Source organism: Myotis myotis, unplaced genomic scaffold (assembly GCF_014108235.1).
Source record: "Myotis myotis isolate mMyoMyo1 unplaced genomic scaffold, mMyoMyo1.p scaffold_m19_p_15, whole genome shotgun sequence".
Taxonomy (NCBI): Eukaryota; Metazoa; Chordata; class Mammalia; order Chiroptera; family Vespertilionidae; genus Myotis; species Myotis myotis.
The window spans coordinates 42139825-42160275 of record NW_023416319.1 but is presented as its reverse complement, the minus strand read 5'-3'; the positions used below and the strand labels follow the sequence as shown (position 1 = coordinate 42160275).

At 58.4% G+C, this 20451-nt stretch overlaps 2 protein-coding genes across 4 annotated transcripts in view; one reads left to right on the top strand and one right to left on the bottom strand.

Moving 5' to 3' along the window:
- Positions 1–20451, bottom strand: part of CDH23 (cadherin related 23) — a 359086-nt gene that overhangs the window by 84682 nt on the left and 253953 nt on the right. For all 3 annotated transcript variants that reach the window (XM_036337001.1, XM_036337002.1, XM_036337003.1), the window contains exons 23-28: positions 18114–18333; positions 17042–17194; positions 12705–12818; positions 9806–9954; positions 2039–2099; positions 993–1141 (exon numbers count right to left, since the gene is read on the bottom strand). In XM_036337001.1, coding sequence (XP_036192894.1) covers positions 993–1141; positions 2039–2099; positions 9806–9954; positions 12705–12818; positions 17042–17194; positions 18114–18333 — 846 coding nt within the window. The remainder of the gene's footprint in view (positions 1–992; positions 1142–2038; positions 2100–9805; positions 9955–12704; positions 12819–17041; positions 17195–18113; positions 18334–20451) is intronic.
- Positions 4963–9812, top strand: CUNH10orf105 (chromosome unknown C10orf105 homolog). Its single transcript, XM_036337009.1, has one exon. It carries the CDS (start codon positions 6445–6447, stop codon positions 6871–6873), a length of 429 nt encoding a protein of 142 aa, XP_036192902.1. The 5' UTR covers positions 4963–6444; the 3' UTR covers positions 6874–9812.

The window sequence follows — 20451 nt, the reverse complement described above, 5'->3', positions numbered from 1 at the left end:
GCCTCTCTTCCCGAAGCAGTTTCAGGGGCAGCAGCAGGAGGGGGCGGAGGCTGAGGGCTGGTGACCCGCCGCCTCTGCTCATTGTTTCCAGCCCCGGGGGAGGGGGCGGGAAACAGCAGCTGCAGATGGGGCTGCAGATGGGGCTGATAAGAAGAGCGAGGCTGCACCACTCGGTTCTGGGTAAAAGTCCCTCCACCTGACTTTTCCCATCTCCCTCCCACTCTTCACCTCTGGGGTCTGACTCACTTTCCAACTGGTTTAAAGGAAGGTGCTGTGAGCTGCTGAGTGTGCAGTGGGGTGACCTTGAGAGGTCATTTCAGGGTCCCCCTGCCACAGGGCAGGAGAGGGCATCAACTGGCCCAGCCAGGGGGAATGTCTGTGTGTCTATTCTTGACTATTCAGGAAGATGAAGGTTGATTGGATTTTAGCTGCTAAGGGAGAGGCCGAGGTGAGTGAGGGTGGGCAGAAAAGAACACATTTGATGGGGCAGCTGGAAGTAGGCACGGGGGTCTTTGGGGGCCACTTTCAGTGGAAAGAGCACTGAACTTGGACTCAAAAGCTCTGGGCTCTGAGGTCTGTCACTAATGCCTCTTCTGTGCCCAGTTTCCTTGTTTCTAAAACGAAGTGGGCAACATGTACATCTCTGAGATCCTATCGGGAGATTTTCTCGGCTCAGGCTAGAGAGCTGTGTTGACATAGCATGGTAAGGACATCTCTTTCATCCCACCATTGACTCCCTTCCACATCTGGAGAAACTGAGGCTCAGAGAAAAATGATACAGCCAAGATCCCAGGCTGGGCACCCCAGCACCAGGTGTCATTCAAAGCCTAAGCCAGTGGCAGCCTTGCCCTGCCCAGCCCCAACTGGTGGCCTTCCCCAGCCCAGCTACAGCCTTGGCCCAGCCCCGAGCTCAGTGCAGGAGGGGAGGTAGGGCTTTAGGCCTGGCTGACTGGCTATATCTGAGAGCCGCCCCAGCCCACCCCTGGCCTCACCCTGACGGAGCTCCGCATGGGGCCCAGGTCGTGGTTATAGGCCTCCACTATCAGCACGTGGGATGAGTCTTGCTCCCGGTCCAGGGGCTGGGGCCCTCGCACCAGGAGCCCGTCACTGACGTGGATACGGAAGTGGTTGCCATGGTTACCTGTGTGGAGAGACAGATGAGATGCGTGGGCTCTGTCCTGGAGCAGGAGCCTCTTGGGATTGTGGGGTAAAGAAGGGGGACCAGCCCCCAGAATGCTGATCCTGCCCAGAGGTCTCAGGACATGGTCCCTGCCTCATGCTGGACTGGAGGGAGCGGATAATTTACTCTGTACCCTCCATACAGGGAGCCTGGGGGACCCCTGAGACCCCCCCCCCCCCCACCGAGGTGTCAGTGGATTCAATATTTCAGAGGGATCTGGGCACCACAGAAAGAGGAACCCAAACCAATTTCTCTGTGGGTGGGCAAAGCCCGGATTTGGTGGACATCTCCGGGCTGGCCCAGTGCCGTTCCCATGTCTTGTGGTAACAGCACCCCGATTTTCCGCTGGGGACCCACCCTCCCTCCCTCCCTCTCAAATGAGTGCTTTGTGACTCATTTTGGGAAGCTGGGGGCACTGCCCTGTGCCCAAGGCAACAGTGATGGTAAGGGACGGGCCCATGAGACATGTGGGGCCATGACAATCTCTGGGGAGCTGGCACCGAAGGCTGTCCCGGTCCTCACCACCCCTCCGGCGCGTCAGGGGCAGGACTGGAGGCAGGGTCTGACTGAGCTTACAGTGTCTGCTCCCCGCCCTCCGCGAGCCTCTCTCCTGGGGAACCTGGATGCTGGCAGCCCTGAATAGAGACCCGCTGGCTGCTGCAGACCATACCACTCACATGCAGCACCCGCATCTCTAACTTGGTGCAGGGGGCTGGAGAATGCCCCCATTTCTTCCCTCTGGCCCGCCCCGTGTGTACGGTACTGGGGCTCCCTCGCCTCGGCTCCCAGACCCCTGGTAGCCGAGAGAAGCTCTGCCCAGGGAAGGGCTGCCCCTGCCCTCCCAGACCACCTGCTCACCTTGGAGGATGCGGTACCACACACGCCCAAACTCGCCCTCGTCGGCGTCTGTGGCCTGTAGCTGAGGGAGGAGGATATAAAGTCAGCCTGAATGCCAGCCCACAGGGAGAGAGATGCTGTGGAGTCCCTCTCCGTCCCTCCACACACCCCAGCCTGTCCTGCCCAAGCCTGTGGCTTCCCCCGGAGGCTGGGGTGTGAGACAGGAGAGGGACGTGTCTGTCTTTCTCGTCCCCCCAAGGACACCTGACTGCTGATGCCTCCAGGTTGCCCTGTCTGTGGTGGGGACCTTGCCAGCTGTTCTCTGATCCCCTCCAGGTTCTTGGGGAGGATGGGGAGAAGGTGGGTGATGGGTCCAGGCTTGACTAGGTCAGCTCACACATCCACACGTCCCTCCTCCAGCCCTTTGAGCGCTCAGAACCTCACCCCGGGTGGTGGATTGCGTGGCTGCTTCTTGACTGGGTGACCCTGGCCAGGCCACACCTCTCTAGACCTCGGTGTTATCGCCTGAGGGGGCTGGATGAGATGGCTCCCCTCATCTGATGGATCTGACAGCCCTTGGAAGGCTCCCGTCCGTCTGAGGCTGTGCAGAAAATGCTTTTGTGGTCAGGGGCTAAGGGCAGGAGGAAGCAGCTGAATGCCCCCAAACTAGGGCTCCACAAGAGGGGCTGGGCTCCAGGCGCAGGTCTTGGGCAGAGCCACGGCTTCTCCCCGTGTTGTGTTTCTGGGAGCTTGGGGTTCCTCAATGGAGAAGCTGCTTGAGGCTTAGGCTCCTAAGGGGGCAGCTTGTTGCCAGGGAAGCTCTGGCTTCTGGGAAGAAGGAAGGTTGGGGGAGGAGCGTGTGTGTGGGGGGGGGGGGGAGAGGGGGGAGTAGTAGCGGGGTGATTATATGTGTGTGGGTGTGAGCCAGTTCTGTTCTCTGATCATGTCTATGTGTAGGTGGTGGGGGGTATGTGGGTGAGGGTGTTTGTGGGGGGTGGGGTGTGTGGGGTGGGTGTATGTGTGAGTGTGAGGTGTGTGGTGGGTGTGTGGGCTGTGGGGTGTGGGGTGTGTGGGGTGGGGGTATGTGTGGGGTGTATGGGGTGTGGGGAGAGCCACTGCCTGGAGGGTACCCAGGGGCCCACCATACTCAGGAGCACAGCCTTGGCTGCCCCTCCATCCTCAGCTTCCTGCCCTGTGATCTCTCTGACCTTTGAGAATGCCTTTCCCCCATTTCTCCACCTTCGAAGGGAAAGCGCTTTTCTGGGCGGCTGAGGGAGAAGCCTGGAAGGTGAGAGGCCCAGGGACGCAGGAGGGGAGAGGGGCCTCCGGGCTCCCAGGGCCCACCTCCCCGCCTGCTCCCCGCCCTCTGCGAGCCCCTCTCCCGGGTAACCTGGAAGCTGGCAGGCACTGAATAGGGGCCGCTGGCTGCTGCAGACCATACCATTCAAACGTCCGATGGGGGAAGGTGAGAGCCATAGGGCGGAAGAGGCATTGAGACCTCCCCCTTGAGTGCCCCCAGCGCCCCCGCCCCCTGAGAGGGCTCCAAGGAGACAGGCTGGAGGGCGCCCTGGGAAGGCCAGGAACAGGGCTCCCCTCTCCCTCTCCCAGCCCAGTTGCCATCCCTACCCTCCTGGTGTCCCCTCCCCCAAGGCAGGGCCCAAACTCTTCTAGACAAAGCCAGGTCCAGCGGGAGTGAAGGGAGGCGCCCACTCTGCCCAGCCTGGCTGACGGAGGACAGGGCTCTGCAGAGCCCAGGGCGAGCTGGGGCCACAGGGGGCACGGGGTGCTCCTTGCGTCTCCTTGGGGCAGCTGAGAAGACCCTCTACCCGCTCTTGGAGCTGCTGAGGGCTGGCTCTGAGGTCAGTGCCTGGGGGACCGCAGGAGGTCTGGGGAGGACAGCGGGGGTGGGGGTGGGTGGGGGGGTGGGTAGGGTGTGCTCAGACTGGGGAGGCCCTGGGCTTCTGTGGAGAGTGGAGGCCTCATGGGGGCAGTGGCTAGTCCGAAGCCAAACAGGAACATGTGCTCCGAGGCCCTGCTCAATGGAGCTCCGAGGCAAGACAGAAGGTTCTGGACTAAGCTTCAGAGCTATGGCCAGAGCAGGGCCGCCGGGTGCCCTGCCCTCAGGGAGGTTCCGCGCCTTGGTCTGGCGGAGGCCTCCTTTCCCGGAATCAGCTGGCCTGGCTGCTCAGAGGCACCGAGGGGCCGGGCAACTGGCCTGGCGTGTGCCCAGGCAGGGGGTTTGATGCTCTCAAGCACTTCGGAATCTCTTGCTTCCAAGGGAATGACTCAGATGCTAATCACAGCCTCCTGGATCTCTTTATTAGAGTGCTTCCCAAGGACTGAAGCCAGGACCTGCTTTGCTGGCCTCACAAGGTCTCCAGGTGACGTGAAGGCCTCGAAACAACAGTAGGATTAGCGGGACTGAGACTTCTCCCCGTCAGACTGAGCTTTTCCTCCTCCCAGCCAAGCAGAGCCCAAACTCTTCTAGACAAAGCCAGGTCTAGCGGGAGAGGGAAGGGAGGCGCCCGCTCTCCCACTCTGCCCAGCCTGTCAGGGTGGAAGTGAGGGACAGCCAGGTGTTCTCCATGGGAGATGGCGGTGGGCACACGCCATCTGTCCTCCACGCTCAGATTCAGGGAAGGGACAACCCGTGGCCAGAGTGCCCTCCAGGCGATGCCTGCAAGGCGGAGGTCCTGCGCAGCTAGATGGGCATCAGAGTTTCCAGCTGGGAGCTGGGAGGGGTCCCGTTCTGCCTGGAAATGCTGGAAGGAGTGGTGGCAGGGAGTGGGTAGGAAGTGGGGTGGGGTGCACTGGATGCCCTTAGTCGGCCGGGCACAGGACAAAGCTGTAGGCAGCAAGGAAGCTGGTCCTATGGCTGCTGGTGAGTGCCTGGGTGGGGACTGGGGGTGGGGGTCGGGAGGTGGGAGCGGTGGCCCTCTCCACTTCCTACCGCCTGCCGACAGGGACCCTCTGCGGCCACCTGCAACGCCTCCTGCTGAGTGTAGGTGCAGGAACACGTCTGAGTTAGATTAGGCTGCAAGCTGGGGAAAGAAGGGAAATCCGCTACCCCCAGGCTCACCGAAGTCTCCAAGAGCAAAGAGAAATAAGTGGTTATTATTGGACCATCCTTGGGGTTTCCTGTCCTGTGTTTGTGGAAGTCAGAGATCACAAAGGCTGGCTCCAAAGCGGGAGGTCGCCCGTTGTGTGTTTTGTTTGGCCTGCTGTAGCGTTTTAAGTATTTGAAAATGCATTCCGAAGTGTTTGGAATCGCGTTTGTTTAGCCCCCACTCCTCTCTCTCAATCTCTCGTTAACCGAATTTGAATTCGCTGCCAACATTTAAACCAGGAAAGTTTGCCTGATAATCCAGATTTTTGGCTTCTCGTGGGGAACTGGAAGGGCCGACTGCACTGGGCCTGCCTCTGGCATTCCACCAGCCTGGCCCAGGCACCTGCCCTTCCTAGACAGGCTCACCTGCCCCTGTCATCTGGTCACATGCTATCCACCAGCCTGGCTCTGCCAGCAGCTGTCTGTGGACCATCTGCCGTGCTCCCTCTAGTGTCATCCTATGTGATAAGAGGTGACTGGTGTTTGTGGGTTTTGAGCCCCACCCTGTCAACTCCGTTGTTCTCTGTGGGTTCTTTTCCACCTGTTCTCAGAGCAGCTCAGTGAGCCCTGGGAGAGGGTTGGGAGCCAGAGGATTGGCAAGGCCCTGGGGCCAGGAGTCAGAAAACCTGATTCTGGCCTTTCCTTGGTCACTGGCTCACAGTGTGTCCTTGGGCCTGGCCTACCCTTAGTGGGCCTCAGTGCCTCACTCGTCATGGGAGAGCCTGGGCTATCTCAGGAAGCACCATGGGGCCAGGCAGGTGGCATCAGGGGTGCAGTGGGCCTGGGAGAGTGTGGCGAGCTGGGGCCAGTGCCTTATCTAACGGAGGCAGCTGCTGCTCAGCCCCAGCTACTGCGTGCCAGGCACAATTGGCTCATGTTGCCAGTGTGACATTTCAAGAGATAGAAGATGTTCAGATATTTACGTGAAATCTCTTACTTTTTTTGTTGTTTACGGTTTTTAATCACAATTTAAATGTGTAAAACTACTGCCAGAGCCAAACGAAACACACTGGTGGGCCCCTCGTTGGCAGCCCTGGCATCAGATAATTGCTAGGCTCTTTGCACCCCACACTCCAGGACTCACTCCTGCTCACAGAGCAAGTTATTGAGGAGTTGGTCTTAGATTCCAGGTTTTCAGGTCTAAGACTCTATTGTGAGTCATGAGAACTGATTTTAAAAGTCCTGGCCCCTCCATTGCTGGCGGGCAGGGAGACAGCAGGAAGAGGACCCGAGTTCAGGCCAGCTCCATCGTTTCCCGCTGTGTGACCTTAGCCTGTCGCCTCTGTGGGCCTCACTGTTTAGCAGCGCCCAGCCCCCGCCCATGTTCCCCTCCCCAGGCCTGGGTCCAGACGATTTGCCTCTGAGCTTCTGTCCCATTCCTGTTGCAGGAGCCATGAGCACGGAGGGCCCCAGTGCCCTCACAACTGGCACCCCGGGGAGCCCTGTGGAGGCAGCGGCCCCCCTGCCCGTGCTCATTGCCTTGGCCTGCATCTTCCTCCTGCTGGCCTCCTGTCTGCTGTTCATGACCCTCTGCAAGCCGGCTGCACTGGACCCCAGCCGCCAGGCTCGAGAGCGCATGCCCCACCATCCCGGGAGCCCCAGCGAGCCCCAGCTCCGGCTCTGGACGCGCCTGGGCTCCCTGCGCCGCTCCCTGCACAGCTTCCGGCGTGGCCGGCCCGCACCGCCACGCTCCCTGCCGGACCACGATAACAGCCATGGCTGGGACTGCACGGAATCTACCAAGATATGACAGGCTGCCCGCCGCCACCCAGGATCTAGCCTCGGACCCTCCTCCCTCGGACACAGCCTGGCACCACAGGCTGCAGGAAGACAGCGGCCCCGACACCCTGTGTGCCTAGGCCCAAGGCCTTTCCCAGGAAGCCCTGGGAGAACACCTTCCTCTCTGCAGACCCTCCCGCCGCTGCCTGCTGAGACTGCTGGCTGGTGTGGGAAGCGGCAGCCTGGACCCTGGGCTGAGGCTCTGGAGACAACAACTGGCCCCCAGGGTTCCTCTCTGGCAACCAGGCACCAAGCGCCTCCAGGGAGCAGGGCCTGATTCCCAGCAGAAGGCATGCCCTCCCTCCACTGCCAAACCCAGCTCAGATTTCAGTGCAAATTGTGGAATGGCTGACGGTTCCCTCCAGCCAAGTCTAAACTGTTGACAAGGTCCTGTTCTGCCCTGGGGCCCACTCAGGGCCCAAGGCAGAGGGGAACCCAGAGACTCCTCTCGCCTTTCCTGGGCCCTGTCAGCATTGCCCAGCAATCCCTAGCAATCCCTGGGAGCAGCTGCACCCTGTGGTAGACCAGATGCCTGGGTGCCTGCGGGGAGGGTAGGGGGAAGGGCAAGTGAGGCTCCCAATACTGACCAGCCAATTGCGACCCTGGCTGCTCCCCTTCAACGCACCCATGTAGTGGGATGGACCAGGAAGGGGCCGAGAATGGGTTAACCCAGCGGTTCTCAACCTGTGGGTCGCAACCCCTTTGGCAGTCGAATGACCCTTTCACAGGGGTCGCCTAAGACCATCCTGCATATCAGATATTTACATTATGATTCATAGCAGTAGCAACATTACAGTTATGAAGTAGCAACGAAAATAATTTTAGGGTTGGGTCACAACATCAGGAACTGTATTTAAAGGGCCAGAAGGTTGAGAACCACTGGGTTAACCCTTCCTCCAGAAGCCAGGCCGGTGCTGTGTCAGAGTGGCAGGAGGCACTGCCAGCCGGCACTGCCAGCCACTGAAGGTGATGCCACCTGGGCTCTGTGGACACAGCATAGTGGCTCCGTGCCTCACCCAGGGAAGGCGGTGGGAGGGTCCAGACTTCTCCAGGACAGCTATGGGACTTACAGCCTGGACCACACCGGGGTTCTATCTTTTGGGTGATTGCTTCAATGACTAGCTACCTGTCTAAGCAATCCCACGGAGGGCAGCTTCTCAGAATCCCTTACTCTCCCTTCTCCTCCCAAAGCCAGGGCTCTGTGCTGTGGTTGGCTCCCACACTTGGAGAACGGGAAGAGGGGGATCTGAGGGGCCGGCCAGGGTCATCTCATGCTTGGCCATGGGGCTGCCCCTGTCTACCCTGCTATGACCCACAATGCAGCTGGCCAGGTCTTCTCAACGAGTGAGCTCTGGTCCCACTCCTCCCAGCTCCCAAACCATCGCTGCTCCCTAGTGCTGGCTGCACAAAGCCACGCGCCTCCGCCTGGGAGCTCACAGAGGGCGAGACTGCGCCCAGCCCCTCACTGGGCTCCACCCGCTGGGGCACGGAAGAGTGAGGCTGGTTACTGAGTGAAGGGAGGCCCCATCTGGGTACATCCACCTGCCCCAAAGCCTAAGGAGTTATGTTTTCCCTCAGATGCCCCAGGGAGCTACTCTCTCTGCAAGCAGGCCCCGTGGAGAGGCCCATGCCCCTTCCTCCAGGTCGGGATGACGTCCCAGTCCTGCTTGGATGGGAACTTCCGGGAGAAGCCGGTGCCTGCATCTCGCCCCGAGGAAGGGGGAGAACTGGGCTGCCCCACATGCCTGGCAGGTCTCGGACTGGTCTGCGGAGTGTTGTGTAATAGAAACCAATCCTTTGGGTTTAGAAAGTGGGGCAGGCCCCCTCCCAACAGGCTGTTACCCCTCCCTCTCCACCCCCTGGGCCTCCCTGAGACATCCCAGGACGAATTCCTCCTACAGTCAGTCCCCCATGCCACCCCCTGGCCAGGTGCCCTGCTTGGCACTGGAGACCCGGGGTGGGGGGTGAGGCTGCCCTGAGGCCTGAGGGAGAAGGAAAGGCCTGGCCATACCCCAGGGTAGGAGGTTTTCGGGTAGGAGGGGCTCTCCAAGCCCCCAGGAGCAGATCCAGAGGGAGAGAATTTCCCTCCTCCTCCGGGAACCAGCCAGGCCCTTGTAAATCCCCGTGGTTTTCTGGACTCTTGGTGCCTCTGGGCGTCAGCACCCTGCTCCCAGTGCTTTCCTGCCTCCTCCTAGTCCCGAGGCAGGGTGTTGGGCGCAGTCCCAGCCTCCCAAGCCCAGAGCCTGTTGCAGCAGACAGGCCCAGTTTTGCTGTGTTTGGCTCAGCATCCAAGCTGGAAACGCTTGCAGCGGATGAAGAGGGTAATTCATTCCCAGCCTCCCCGGCCCCCCCCGCCACCCGCCCCCCTGCCCAGCGCAGAGGCCTCTGGGTGCTGGGAGGGCCCGGGCCCCACTTCCACGCCATCCTCTCCCTCTGCGTCTGCCCCCTTTCTTCTTGTGCCTGGTTGCTTCCCAGGAGAGGAGCTTCAGCCAAGGGCCCATGAAAGCCACTCTGTTCTGGGCAGTGCTGGGCCCTGGCTCCCTCCTCAACTCCTTTTCGGGAAAATGCGACAAGGCCATCTCCTCTCTGCTCTGAAAGGCCCACCTGGGTGGGGTGGGACAAGGCGAGGGCTGTGGGGAGGAGGGAGAAGAGGGGGCCAACGCCTCTTTTCTGTGTTTTGGGGCGGAGCCAGGGCCCTGTCCCTGATTGCACAGTAACCTGGGGTCCTACTCTGTCCCAGGGAGGAGGGGGCCTGGGTCCCCCTTCCCCACGGCACTGGATACTCCCGGGCAGCAGCTGGGCCCGCTCCTGTTTCCATCCCTCCCCGCCAGGATGCCACTGAGCACGTGCACTCAGACCCGACTGCGGCCCTGCCTGCCCCCAGCCCACCAGCCACCACCTACCTGCACGATGCTGTGGCCCTCAGGGATGTCCTCGGGGACACTGGCCTCGTAGCTGCTCTGCAGGAAGATGGGCCGGTTGTCATTCACGTCCAGGACGGTGACGAACACGGTGGAGGTGCCGGTGCGCCGCTTGCCCACCGGGCCGTTGTCTGTGGGAGGTGATGGAGGATGGGCTGTTAGCTGCGGCCTGAGGGGCAAATTTCCTGGGCACATGCCCCACTCACCCCAGCCACTGTGGCCCCTGCGGGCGGCTCTTTTCCTTCCTAGATTAGGAATGACGCTAACGACATCTAGTGTGTCCCTCAGTCTCTCAAGCAGCCTGTGCAGCAGGCACTGTTGTGATTATTCCCATTTTACAGAGGAGGGAGCTGAGGTGTGAAGTGGCTGGATGGTGGCCCCCAAAAGATATGCTCACGTCAAGTCCCTGGGAACCTGTGAATGTAAACTTATTGGGAAAAGGGTCTTTGAAGAGGTAATCAGGTTAAGGACCTAGAGATGACACGTCCTGGGTTATCAGGTGAGCTCTATGTCCAATGCCAAGGGTCCCTCTCAGAGAAAGGCAGAGGGAGAGCTGAGAGAGAAGGCCACCTGAAGTTGGAGGGAGAGACCGGATCCTGCGGCCACAAGCCCAGAACACGTGGAGCCACCAGCCCCCAGCCGAGTCAAGGACGGGTTCTCCCTGGGGCCTCGGGAGGGAATGTGGCCCTGCTGACCCTTAACTTCTGGCCCCAGAGCCACGCGGGGATCCATTTCTGCTCTTTGAAGCCACTGACTTTGTGGTACTTTGTCACAGCAGACCCAGGAAACAGATTCGGGTACTGAGGTCACAAACCCAGCTGCTGCCAGGCGGGCCCACAAGGCCGCTGCCCCCTGCCATACACAGTGATGGGCAGAGTGTGGCCCAGTGACACTAGATCTGATTTCTCAAGAGAAACTGAACAGGAGCTTTTAAATAAAATCTGATTTTTAAATGCTCACAACGGTCATTCAATATGAAACACAAGATGGGTCAAACATGCTTAAGGGGTGGACGTGGTCGGTGGGCCCGCTACACTCCGGGATGTGGGCCCTGCTGGATTTCTAAGCCTAAGGTAGCTGGGGGTCCTTCCCCTTCAGCTCCCTGCAGGAAGCTGAGCTGGGGAGGTGGCTCAGCCCCAGGGCAGCTGTTGAATCATTCTTCCTGGAGGAAGGAGCTGTGACCAAGCTGCATGTCTCGGCAAGGACAGTCACCCCAGAGCTCCTCCCAGGCTTCCGCTGGGCAGCGAGAGTTGCCTGAGGACCAGTGGTGACCCTTCCCCAGGCCAGCTGACACGTGCTGGGATGCAGTCGCCCAGCCTGAGTCATCTCCTCCTCCCACTGCCTCGGGGGTCGTGCTTACTTGCCCCGGCTGGGGACAGTGTGAGCTGGCAGGCCCATAAAAGGCCGGAGCCTGAGCCCTGTCCTGCCAGCCAGTGCTCCTCATGAAGGCTGGACTCAGTGGGGAGATGGGTCCCCAGAGGGCGGTGTGGCTGCCCAGGGTGGGAGCAGAGCAAGGCGGAGGGAAGATGCGTGGGCGTGGGCAGGCTGGGGAGGGACTGCGCTGGAAAGAGTGAGGCCAGAGAGCACATTCCCTTTCCACCCAGAGCTCAGTGCAAACACTGAACTGGGTGCTTCTGGGAGGGCCAGGGCTCGCAGGGAGGCAGAGGTCTCATCATGCCCTCCTTCCTACCCAGGGCCCCCAGGAGCTCCTGCTGTCTGGAAACTGAAGCCTGAACTTCCAGTCTAACATGTAGGCCTCCACTGCTGCCTCTACCTGATTGCAGTCCCTTCCCCAATATATGCCACACTAAAGAGAGCAAAGGTGACAAAGACAGACACAAACACACACACACGCTCTGTCCCACCTCCAGGCCCTTGCATGGGCTGGCTCCTCTGCCTGAATGCCCTCCCTGCTTCTCCTGGTACTGAAACCTCACCTGGCCTTCAAGCTGGTGGTGGGTCTGCCTCATTTCTCCCCATAAGCACCATCCTGCCCTTAGGTAAGTCCATGCCCTAAAGGTTGCTCCAAGAACCACCCTTCCTGCCTCTGAGGCCTGGGGTTCCAGGTGGGTCTGACTATCTCCCCCCCCCCCCCCCCCCCGGCTCCAGGAACAGGCATGCGATTTAGGCCTAAGCCACCAGCACACCTCACCCTCTTGTCCATGACCAGGGGGTCAGGGACAGGCACTGGGGCAGGTGGAACTAATCAGAGTTCCTTCCAGGCTTCCGCTGGGAGACTGGGAAGAGACAAGTGCTATCTCCTGCTGCTACACTTGAACCCAAGAGGATTGAGGCCAGGGCTGCAGCAGCCATTTGTCTCCATGTGAGGCAGAGGCAGAGAGGCAGAGCCAGGCCACAAAGGGAGATTGAGGCCTGGTGGCATCCCCTGAGCCCCAGATCGTCATACCTGAAGTTCCATCTACCTCCCGGCAGACTGGTTCTGTGAACTCATATTCCTGAAGTCAGTTTATTTTAAAATTTGCAACTAACTGATCCAATGGTATTCCCTGATGCCACCTCCTCCAAGAAGCCTTCTTTGATCACCCCCACTCCCCCCACCACATTTCCACCACCCTTTGTGCCACTGTTCTTGGGTCGTCCCTTCTCCCTTTCTGCTTTGTTTGGCCTGGTTCTGCAGTGATTTGTCCACATGCTGGCCTTTCATTTGGCTCTCATGTGACTCCCACCACACCATCTTAGTGTCGTGCACATAGCACCGGGCACTGAGCCTCATGCCTGGAAACTACTCAGTCATATGTCCATGTCTGGCCGCTCTTTCTCCACTGGCATCAGGGCAGAACCGCTGGCTCAAGGCCTGGCACCTCATGTGAACTCTGCCCAGAGGAGCCGTGTGTGGTGTGCAGGGAGGGCCAGTGCATACCAATGGCCTCCAGGACGAGTGTGTACGCGGCCGTGGTCTCCCGGTCCAGGTTCACCACTGTTCTCACAACGGCATCGCGGTAGCCAACGCTGAACTTCCCATCCACGTTTCCACCTGTGGGCAAAAGAGAACGAAGCTTCGGTCAGGAAACAGGGCTCCTGGTTAGAGAAAGGGAGGGGGCACCCACCTTGGCTTCTGAGCCCCGACACTAGAGGTGGTCCATCTGCCCACTCGGTGCTGCCTGAGAAGAGGGTTCTGGAGGGCCCTGATGAGGGTGTGGCCTGAGTGGGCTTAGGCGGGGGTGCAAATGCCTGAAATCACAAGGGTCTACCTGACATTCATTGAGCACCTACTGTGGGCCATTCTGTTTCATGTGCACGATCACTGTCTCCATGTCTCAGACAAGGACACACTCCTTTAATGAGGTTATGTGCGGTGCTCTGGGTGAGTCACCTATTTGGGGTGAAGGACTCCAGTCCAGCCGTTTGCTTCCCAGGGGCCGTCTCAGCCTCACATGGGCTGTCTCAACCTCCCTGGGGCCGTGTCAGCCTCACCGGGGCCATCTCAGCCTCACAGGGGCCGTCTCAGCCTCACATGGGCTGTCTCAACCTCACTGGGGCCGTGTCAGCCTCACCGGGGCCGTCTCAGCCTCACTGGGCCCGTTTCAACCTCACGGGGGCCGTCCCAGCCTCTCAGGGGCCGTCCCAGCTCCACGGGGGCCACCTCAGCCCTACGGGGGCCGCCTTGGCCTCATGGGGGCCGTCTTGGCCTCACGGGGGACGTCTCAGCAACACAAAGTTTGGAATTCTGTCCTTTGTTGGGCGGCTCCTTGCTGGACAAAATCTCCAGGCGTTCCTGGTGGCTGAATATATGGTATGCTTACTTGGATTTCGTTTTCTACCAAGTGCACAGACTGCCTGTCTGCCGTCTCCCAGTGTCCCATGTGAGACTGGATCTGGTGGACCTGCCTGTGTGTTTGCTGGTACAGCGGTTCCACATCGCCGGCCCAGCCGGGTCTGGCTCCGGCTTCCTCCGAACCTGATTCTGCTTCTTGAGTGTGTCCCTTATGTATGCGAGGAGTTGAAATCTGCATTCTGCTGGGCTGGGCTGCAAAAGCACTGGTGGTTCTCTTTGTGCCACTAGCACAGCTTGGTTGGGGATGTAAATTGAGTAGGGCGGTGCTGGGGTCTAACCCCAGCAGGTCCAGGGGTCCCCAAAGGTGTGGACGGAGTCGGCGAAGAAGGAATGACACAGAGACAGCGTTCAGTTGATCAGCAGCCTAGCCAGGATCTCTAGCCAAGTTCTGGTTAGGATCTCCAGCCAGGTTCTGTGTCCATGTTCTCTTGCTAGGTTCTCCAGGTTCTCCAGCTAGGTTCTGTAGCCATGTTCCCTCGCTAGGTTCTCCAGCCAGGTTCTGTCCAGGTTCTCCAGCCAGGTTCAGTCACCAGGTTCTAGTCAGGTTCTCTTGCCATGTTCTATCCAGGTTCTGTAGCCAGGTTCTGTCTCTAGGTTCTTCAGCCAGGTTCTCTCACTAGGTTCTGTCTCTAGGTTCTGTGGCCAGTTTCTGTCCAGGATCTTTTGCCATGTTCTCTCCAGTGAAGTTCTTCTGTCTCTAGGTTCTGTGTCTAGGTTCTGAGTCTTGTTGTCTTGTTACATCTGTATTTATACCAGTTGATTCCAATCCTATCAATCTCTATTCCAAAGGTTAGGGCGTTTCTTATCTCCATTCCAGGGAGTAAAGATTATGTAGCTTAAGCATGACTGTTCGTAGTTAAAGTGATTAATTACCTGCCTGGCACTTAGTTAAGGGGTTTTATTCCCTCCCTAACTTCAGGGGAAAAGCCCTACCTGGGGAAACAACCTTTCTCAGAGAGGTGACCTTGGTTAAAACACATAGTGCCAAGAAGGTGAGCAAACATATTAAGAACAGTGTGCCATATATGACAGGTCCCTTGAAACATATGCTGTGCAGATGTTTCTTTCCTGCAGCAACTGTGTCAAGCAGCAAGGATGGACCGGCTTCCGGCAGGGCGGGGTCCCCGGGAATCACCAGGGCAGAGCAAGGGGCAATGGCATCTCTGTGACTCCTCGCCTCTCCTCGACTCCCCATCCCCGCGTCCCTGAGTGCCGGCGGGCAGCTCCGCGAGACAGCCACTCTCACTCTCCAGCCCCTTGCAAGGCCATCCCGCCTCTCCTCGTAGGGGTCTGGGACCTCAGAATTCCGCCCCAAACAAGCTCAGTGGACTTGAAGTCTGCAGCCCCTTCCGATTGAAAAAAACCGCGCATCCAGTTGCAACCCGCCTGGCGTGCGATTCCGTACCTCCATTCTTGGAGCCTCTGCACAACCTACTCAGTCTCAATGCTCTTCTTTCTTTCCTTCCAGTTGTAGAGCTTCCACTGGGCCAGCTTTCCCATGGTTCTGAATGATAGCTATTTGTCTTACAGTTGGTAGTCTCGATGTTGTTGTGGGAGGCAGCACGCACACGTCTGTACCTTAAGCCGCCATCTTGGTTCTCAGGGCTGGGGCTTTTAAATGTGGCCTGGGTCTTTGGGGGTGGCCAAGCATTCTCCAGGTCCCTGATCTCAGGTTCTCTGAGTAGGGGCTCCCAGAGGCTCGAGTGAAAAGTACGGGCAGGTGGACAGGAAACAGGTACTACTACTGAGTCTTCCTGGTTCTGGGGCAGGTGGGGGAATGTGAGGTCTCCTTCCTGAAGTAGCAGGGAGCCAGGAAAGGACTCCAGAACAATGTGGAGACCCCTCCCCTGCTATTGTCAGGCAGTGTGGTGCTCTGGGCAGCAGAGGGCGCCACTGCACTGGATTTGGGCTACCTGGGAACAGGACACTGCAGGCTCCTTGAAGAAGATGCAAAATTAAAATCTGAGAATCCCAGGGCTGGGAGGGCTCTCAGGTGAGCAGGAACAGGGCACCTCAGGGAAGTCATCCTGTGGGCCAGTACCACACGCTCCCTTGTTCTGACATGGTTGCCCTGCACCCCTGCCCTCAAGTCTCCAGTATCGGCTCCCCAGTCTGGGTCCGAGGGGGCGGGGGAGGAACTAAGACCCAAGCAGTGGTAGGGCTGAACCACGCTGGTGCCGTGTGGGGGTCTTGATAACTGGGCCTCCCCAGGGAAGTCTGGAGGACCAGACTGGGAGGAGAGGGCCTGAGGGGGGTGGACCCCTTTATGGAGGGAAGGAGGGAAAGCATCTGAAACGGAGAGAGAGGCTGAGGGCTGGGAGGTCATCTTGGTGCAGCAAGTTGTAGATGGGCTACGAGGCCAGCATCCCTTGTTCTAGGGGAGAGGCGTCAGGGACCCTGGTATGTGTATTGTAGATGTGTGCACACACATATGTGCATATGAACATGTGTGTGATATGGCTGCAGGAAGACTGAACCAGTAACATGGCCAAGGGAGGGCTCAGGAATGTGAAAGGCCTATCCCCCATCCACACGCATGCCAGTGCCTCAGGGACTCCACCGACTGAAGCATGCTGGGACACTGTTCTAATCCAGGAATGACTAACACACGGCATGCTGCCTCCACAAAGCCTACTGTCATGGCAGACACCACTCATCGGTCACGGCTCCTCATAATATTTCTGCACAGCTCCTCAAGTGGCGGCAACTTGACATTCTGAGCTAAAACTATTTCATTTAGAGAGATCTATACCATCTGCCTCTAAACCAGTGGTTCTCAGCCTTCCTAATGTCGCAACCCTTTAATATAGTTCCTCATGTTGTGACCCCCAACCATAAAATTATTTTCGTTGCTACTTTATAACTGTAATTTTGCTACTGTTACGAATCATAATGTAAATATCTGATATGCAGGATGTATTTTCATTGTTACAAGTTGAACATAATGAAAGCATAGTGATTAATCACAAAAACAATATGTAATTATATATGTGTTTTCCGATGGTCTTAGCGACCCCTGTGAAAGGGTCGTTCGACCCCCAAAGGGGTCGCGACCCACAGGTTGAGAACCGCTGCTCTAAACGAAGGGGAATTTTCTTCTTAAGTGAAGGGCCCCCAGAGAAGGACAAGGCCACATTCCTCCAGTCTGCTTCCTCACCCTAACACGGGGTGTGGGGAGCAGGGCTCCTCCCAGGAATCACTGGCTCCACCTCCCTCTACACTGAACCTTGGTAAGTCCTCTCACCCCTATGAGATTCAGGAGGCCCCTGGGGACCCAGCTCCAAACCCTTGGGCAAAGCCAAGAGCAAATCCTCAGGGAGGCTCTAGCAGGGGCTAACCCAATGTCAAGGTTGGGTCTTCCCCCTCCCCTGGCCCCAGCCCGGCAGGCAGAGCACCTGGGAGGGGTGGCGGCAGGGACGCACCTGTGATGAAGTAGCTGAGCTCAGCGTTGAGGCCCACGTCGTTGTCGGTGCAGTTCAGCCAGACCACGCGGAAATCCCGCGGCACGTCCTCGGACACGGAGACGTTGTACACGGCCGGGAAGAAGGTGGGCGTCTCGTCGTTCACGTCCAGCACTGCGGGCAGAGTCGGCACACGGGGCTGGGCTGGGCCTGGCTGCTGTGCCAGCCCACCCAGCTCCAAGGCATGGCTCACACCACAGGCCGAGGGGAAATGGGTTTCCTAGGAGTCAGTACCTCCCGGTCGTGCGTCGTGAGCCGAGGGCCCCACGCTGGCTGGGCCAGGACAGAGCTGACCAGAACCCCACACCCTCCGGCAGTCCCTGTCCCCCGGGGGCTGCTGCTCATGCTGTCCCAGGGAGCAGGCCACCTCTTGCCCATTACACTCGACACTTATTTCAGGGCTATTCCTGGCCCTCTGGCAACAGCTCATGCCAATGTACCAGTTCTGTTGCAAAAATTAAAGATGTAGCCGGAGTGGGTGAGAATAGGGGCCCTCCTCGGCCCCATCCCAGTAGAGGGCGGAGACTGCGGGCATGATGGAGAGGGTCGAGGGGAGGGGGAGTCTCAGGACGTCGGGGAATCCCAGCTGCCCTCCTCCCAGGGCGACCCCTTTCCATGGAGATTCCAGGCACGCGGGAGGGGAAGGGTCCCTTTGCATCTCCAAATAAAAACTCGGCCCTCAAAGGAGAGAGGGCCCTGCCACCTCCCCAGCCTGTTCCTGACCCCGACGGCCCCTCCCCGTCCAAGCCCTCTCTGCTGTGGCCGGGACCAAAGAAGGGGGCCTTGGCAGTGGATCCAGGCCGCCCACTCTCCTGGGCTCCGGGACACTGAGCTGTGGCCAGGTGGGGAGAGGGTGGCTCACTGGCTTTTCCACTTGGTGGAGAAGGGAAGACTCTGCTGTGCTGAATGGCTCCAGGTGCGGCCCTATTGGCAAGATGGCCTGTGCCCCCTGGACAGTGGACAGCAGGGGGACACACAGGCTCCCCATGCCGCCCATGTGCTCAGCACCCAGCAGGAGCAGCCGCGCTCTCACCTCGGATGGTGAGCGTGCTGGTGGAGCTCTTGGTGGGCGTGCCCGCGTCGGTGGCCACCACCCGCAGCTGGTACTGGGCGATGCGCTCGCGGTCCAGCTCGGTGGTGGTGACCACCACGCCGCTGCTGCTGTTGATGAGGAAGTCCATGCGGGGCATGCCCACCTGCATGCGGTAGGACACCAGCCCGTTCAGGCCCTCGTCCAGGTCGATGGCCACCACCTGAGGGAGGGGAGGGGCCGCGTGAGGAGTGGGGACACCAGGACTGATGCTTCTCCCCTGAGAGGTGTCCCCTCCTTCCCATGGACCTATGCTCACCTCCAGCCGAACATACCTGCTCCCCAGAGAGCCTCAGGCCAGGCCGCTGCCCCCAACGCACCCTGCCAGGTGCCCTCTAAGGGGCAGCATGTCAGAGCTAGAAGGTGCCAGACGCTCCAAGTGGGGCCGGGGGTGGGGTGGGGAAGGGATGTTTTAGAACAAGAGCCCAGTCCCCACAACTTTCCCCCTTCCGGACCCTGCTTTCCCGGCTAGGAAGCCCACAGGTTCACCGCAGCTGGCTCAGGCCCTCCAAACCCTGCAGGGTGCGGCAGTCGCCCTCACCCTCCGCCCGACGCTGGCTCGGAGCAGCCGCTCCTGCCCAGACCCCCTCGGTCGTGTGGGCTCAACTACAGACAACGCCCAGCTGCCAGGACCCCCGCCTCTGCTTTGTTTTGATTTGGAAATAAGATGATATCAGGGCCCATTTTCAAAAGTCATTCGAAGATTTGATTTTTTAAAAGCCATTGAGCCTGGCTGGTGAGCCAAGAGGTCCCGGGTTCAGTTCCTGGTCAGGGCAGGCTTGATCCCCATTGCGGGGCATGCAGGAGGCAGCTGATTAATGTGTCTCTCTCATTAATGTTTCTATCTCTCTCTCTCCCTATCTAAAAATATCAATTAAAACATATTTTTAAAAAATAAAATAGAAAAAGCCATTGCAAGCCTCCTCCCAAATCCCTACACTCTTCCCAGATGCACTTCCAGTTCTTACGAGAGATCCTGACTCAAGACCCTCCCTGATATATTGAAATTTTTATGAAAGAGAATTCAAGACGTTTGAAATAAATGTGTAATAATAACTAAAATAAGAGCTTTGCATCAAGACAAGGCTCTCAGGATCGAAAGGCAATGGCAAGGTCATCTGGTCTAATTCACACCAGCAAGCTGGACAAGAGGGTGTCCAGACTCAGCTTGAATGCTCCCCTGGATGGAGGGCTCATTCCTTCTGGATTGTTCTGCTCACAGCTCTAGTCCCTCGAGAACGTTCTGCACATCCAGCAGAAATCATTATTGGCTGAGGTTGTAGAGGGAGCCTGGGAACCACACACCGCAAGCTAGAACCCTCTTGCTGCATCCGAAGACTGTTTCCAAATGACACCCCCCCAGCTCCTTCCACTGCCTTCTCACGGCTCTGAGCCAGCTCCTCTGTGAACTCAGAGGCTGTGCTGGGAGGCCTCTCCTTCCTCTGCTGTGAGTCTTGGAGAACCAGGTTTAGGGCTCATCCTCTCTCCGTCCTCCCCGCCCCCTCCTATCTGGAGACTTCGCCTCCGGGACTGGCTGCTGTTCCCTGGATCGAGGCTCCCCCTGCTGGGAGTTTGGGGAGAATATTCTGCTAGAGCAGTGGTTCTCAACCTTCCCAATGCCGCAACCCTTTCCTACAGTTCCTCATGTTGTGGTGACCCCCAACCATAAAATTATTTTCGTTGCTACTTCATAACTGTAATTTTGCTACTGTTATGAATTGCAATGTAAATATCTGATATGCAGGATGTATTTTCATTGTTACAAATTGAACATAATTAAAGCACAGTGATTAATCACAAAAACAATATGTAATTATATATGTGTTTTCCGATGGTCTTAGGCGACCCCTGTGAAAGGGTCGTTCGACCCCCCCAAAGGGGTCGCGACCCACAGGTTGAGAACCGCTGTGCTAGAGAGACTTAATGCTCCCTGGATCAATGTAGTCAAAGAACACCATTGATCTCCTTTTATAGATGAAGAAACTGAGGCACAGTGGGCCTGCAGGGCATCGCCAAGGCTACCACTCTGGCATCCTGACGAACACCAGTCTTCTTCTCTGAATGGGATCAGGCTAACCCTTTGCCCCCGCATCCCGTCTCTCAGGAATAAACGCTCACGGTAGACACAGCACGAGCCCATCAGCTACCACGCGCTCCCCACAGTCTAAGTGCCAGGCTGCTTTCCACTGTGTCTGGCTGAATCCCTACAGCTCAGCCAGGCAGGTACTGTTATGATCCCCATTTCACAGGTGATAAAATGGAGGCTCAGAGAGGTTAAGTC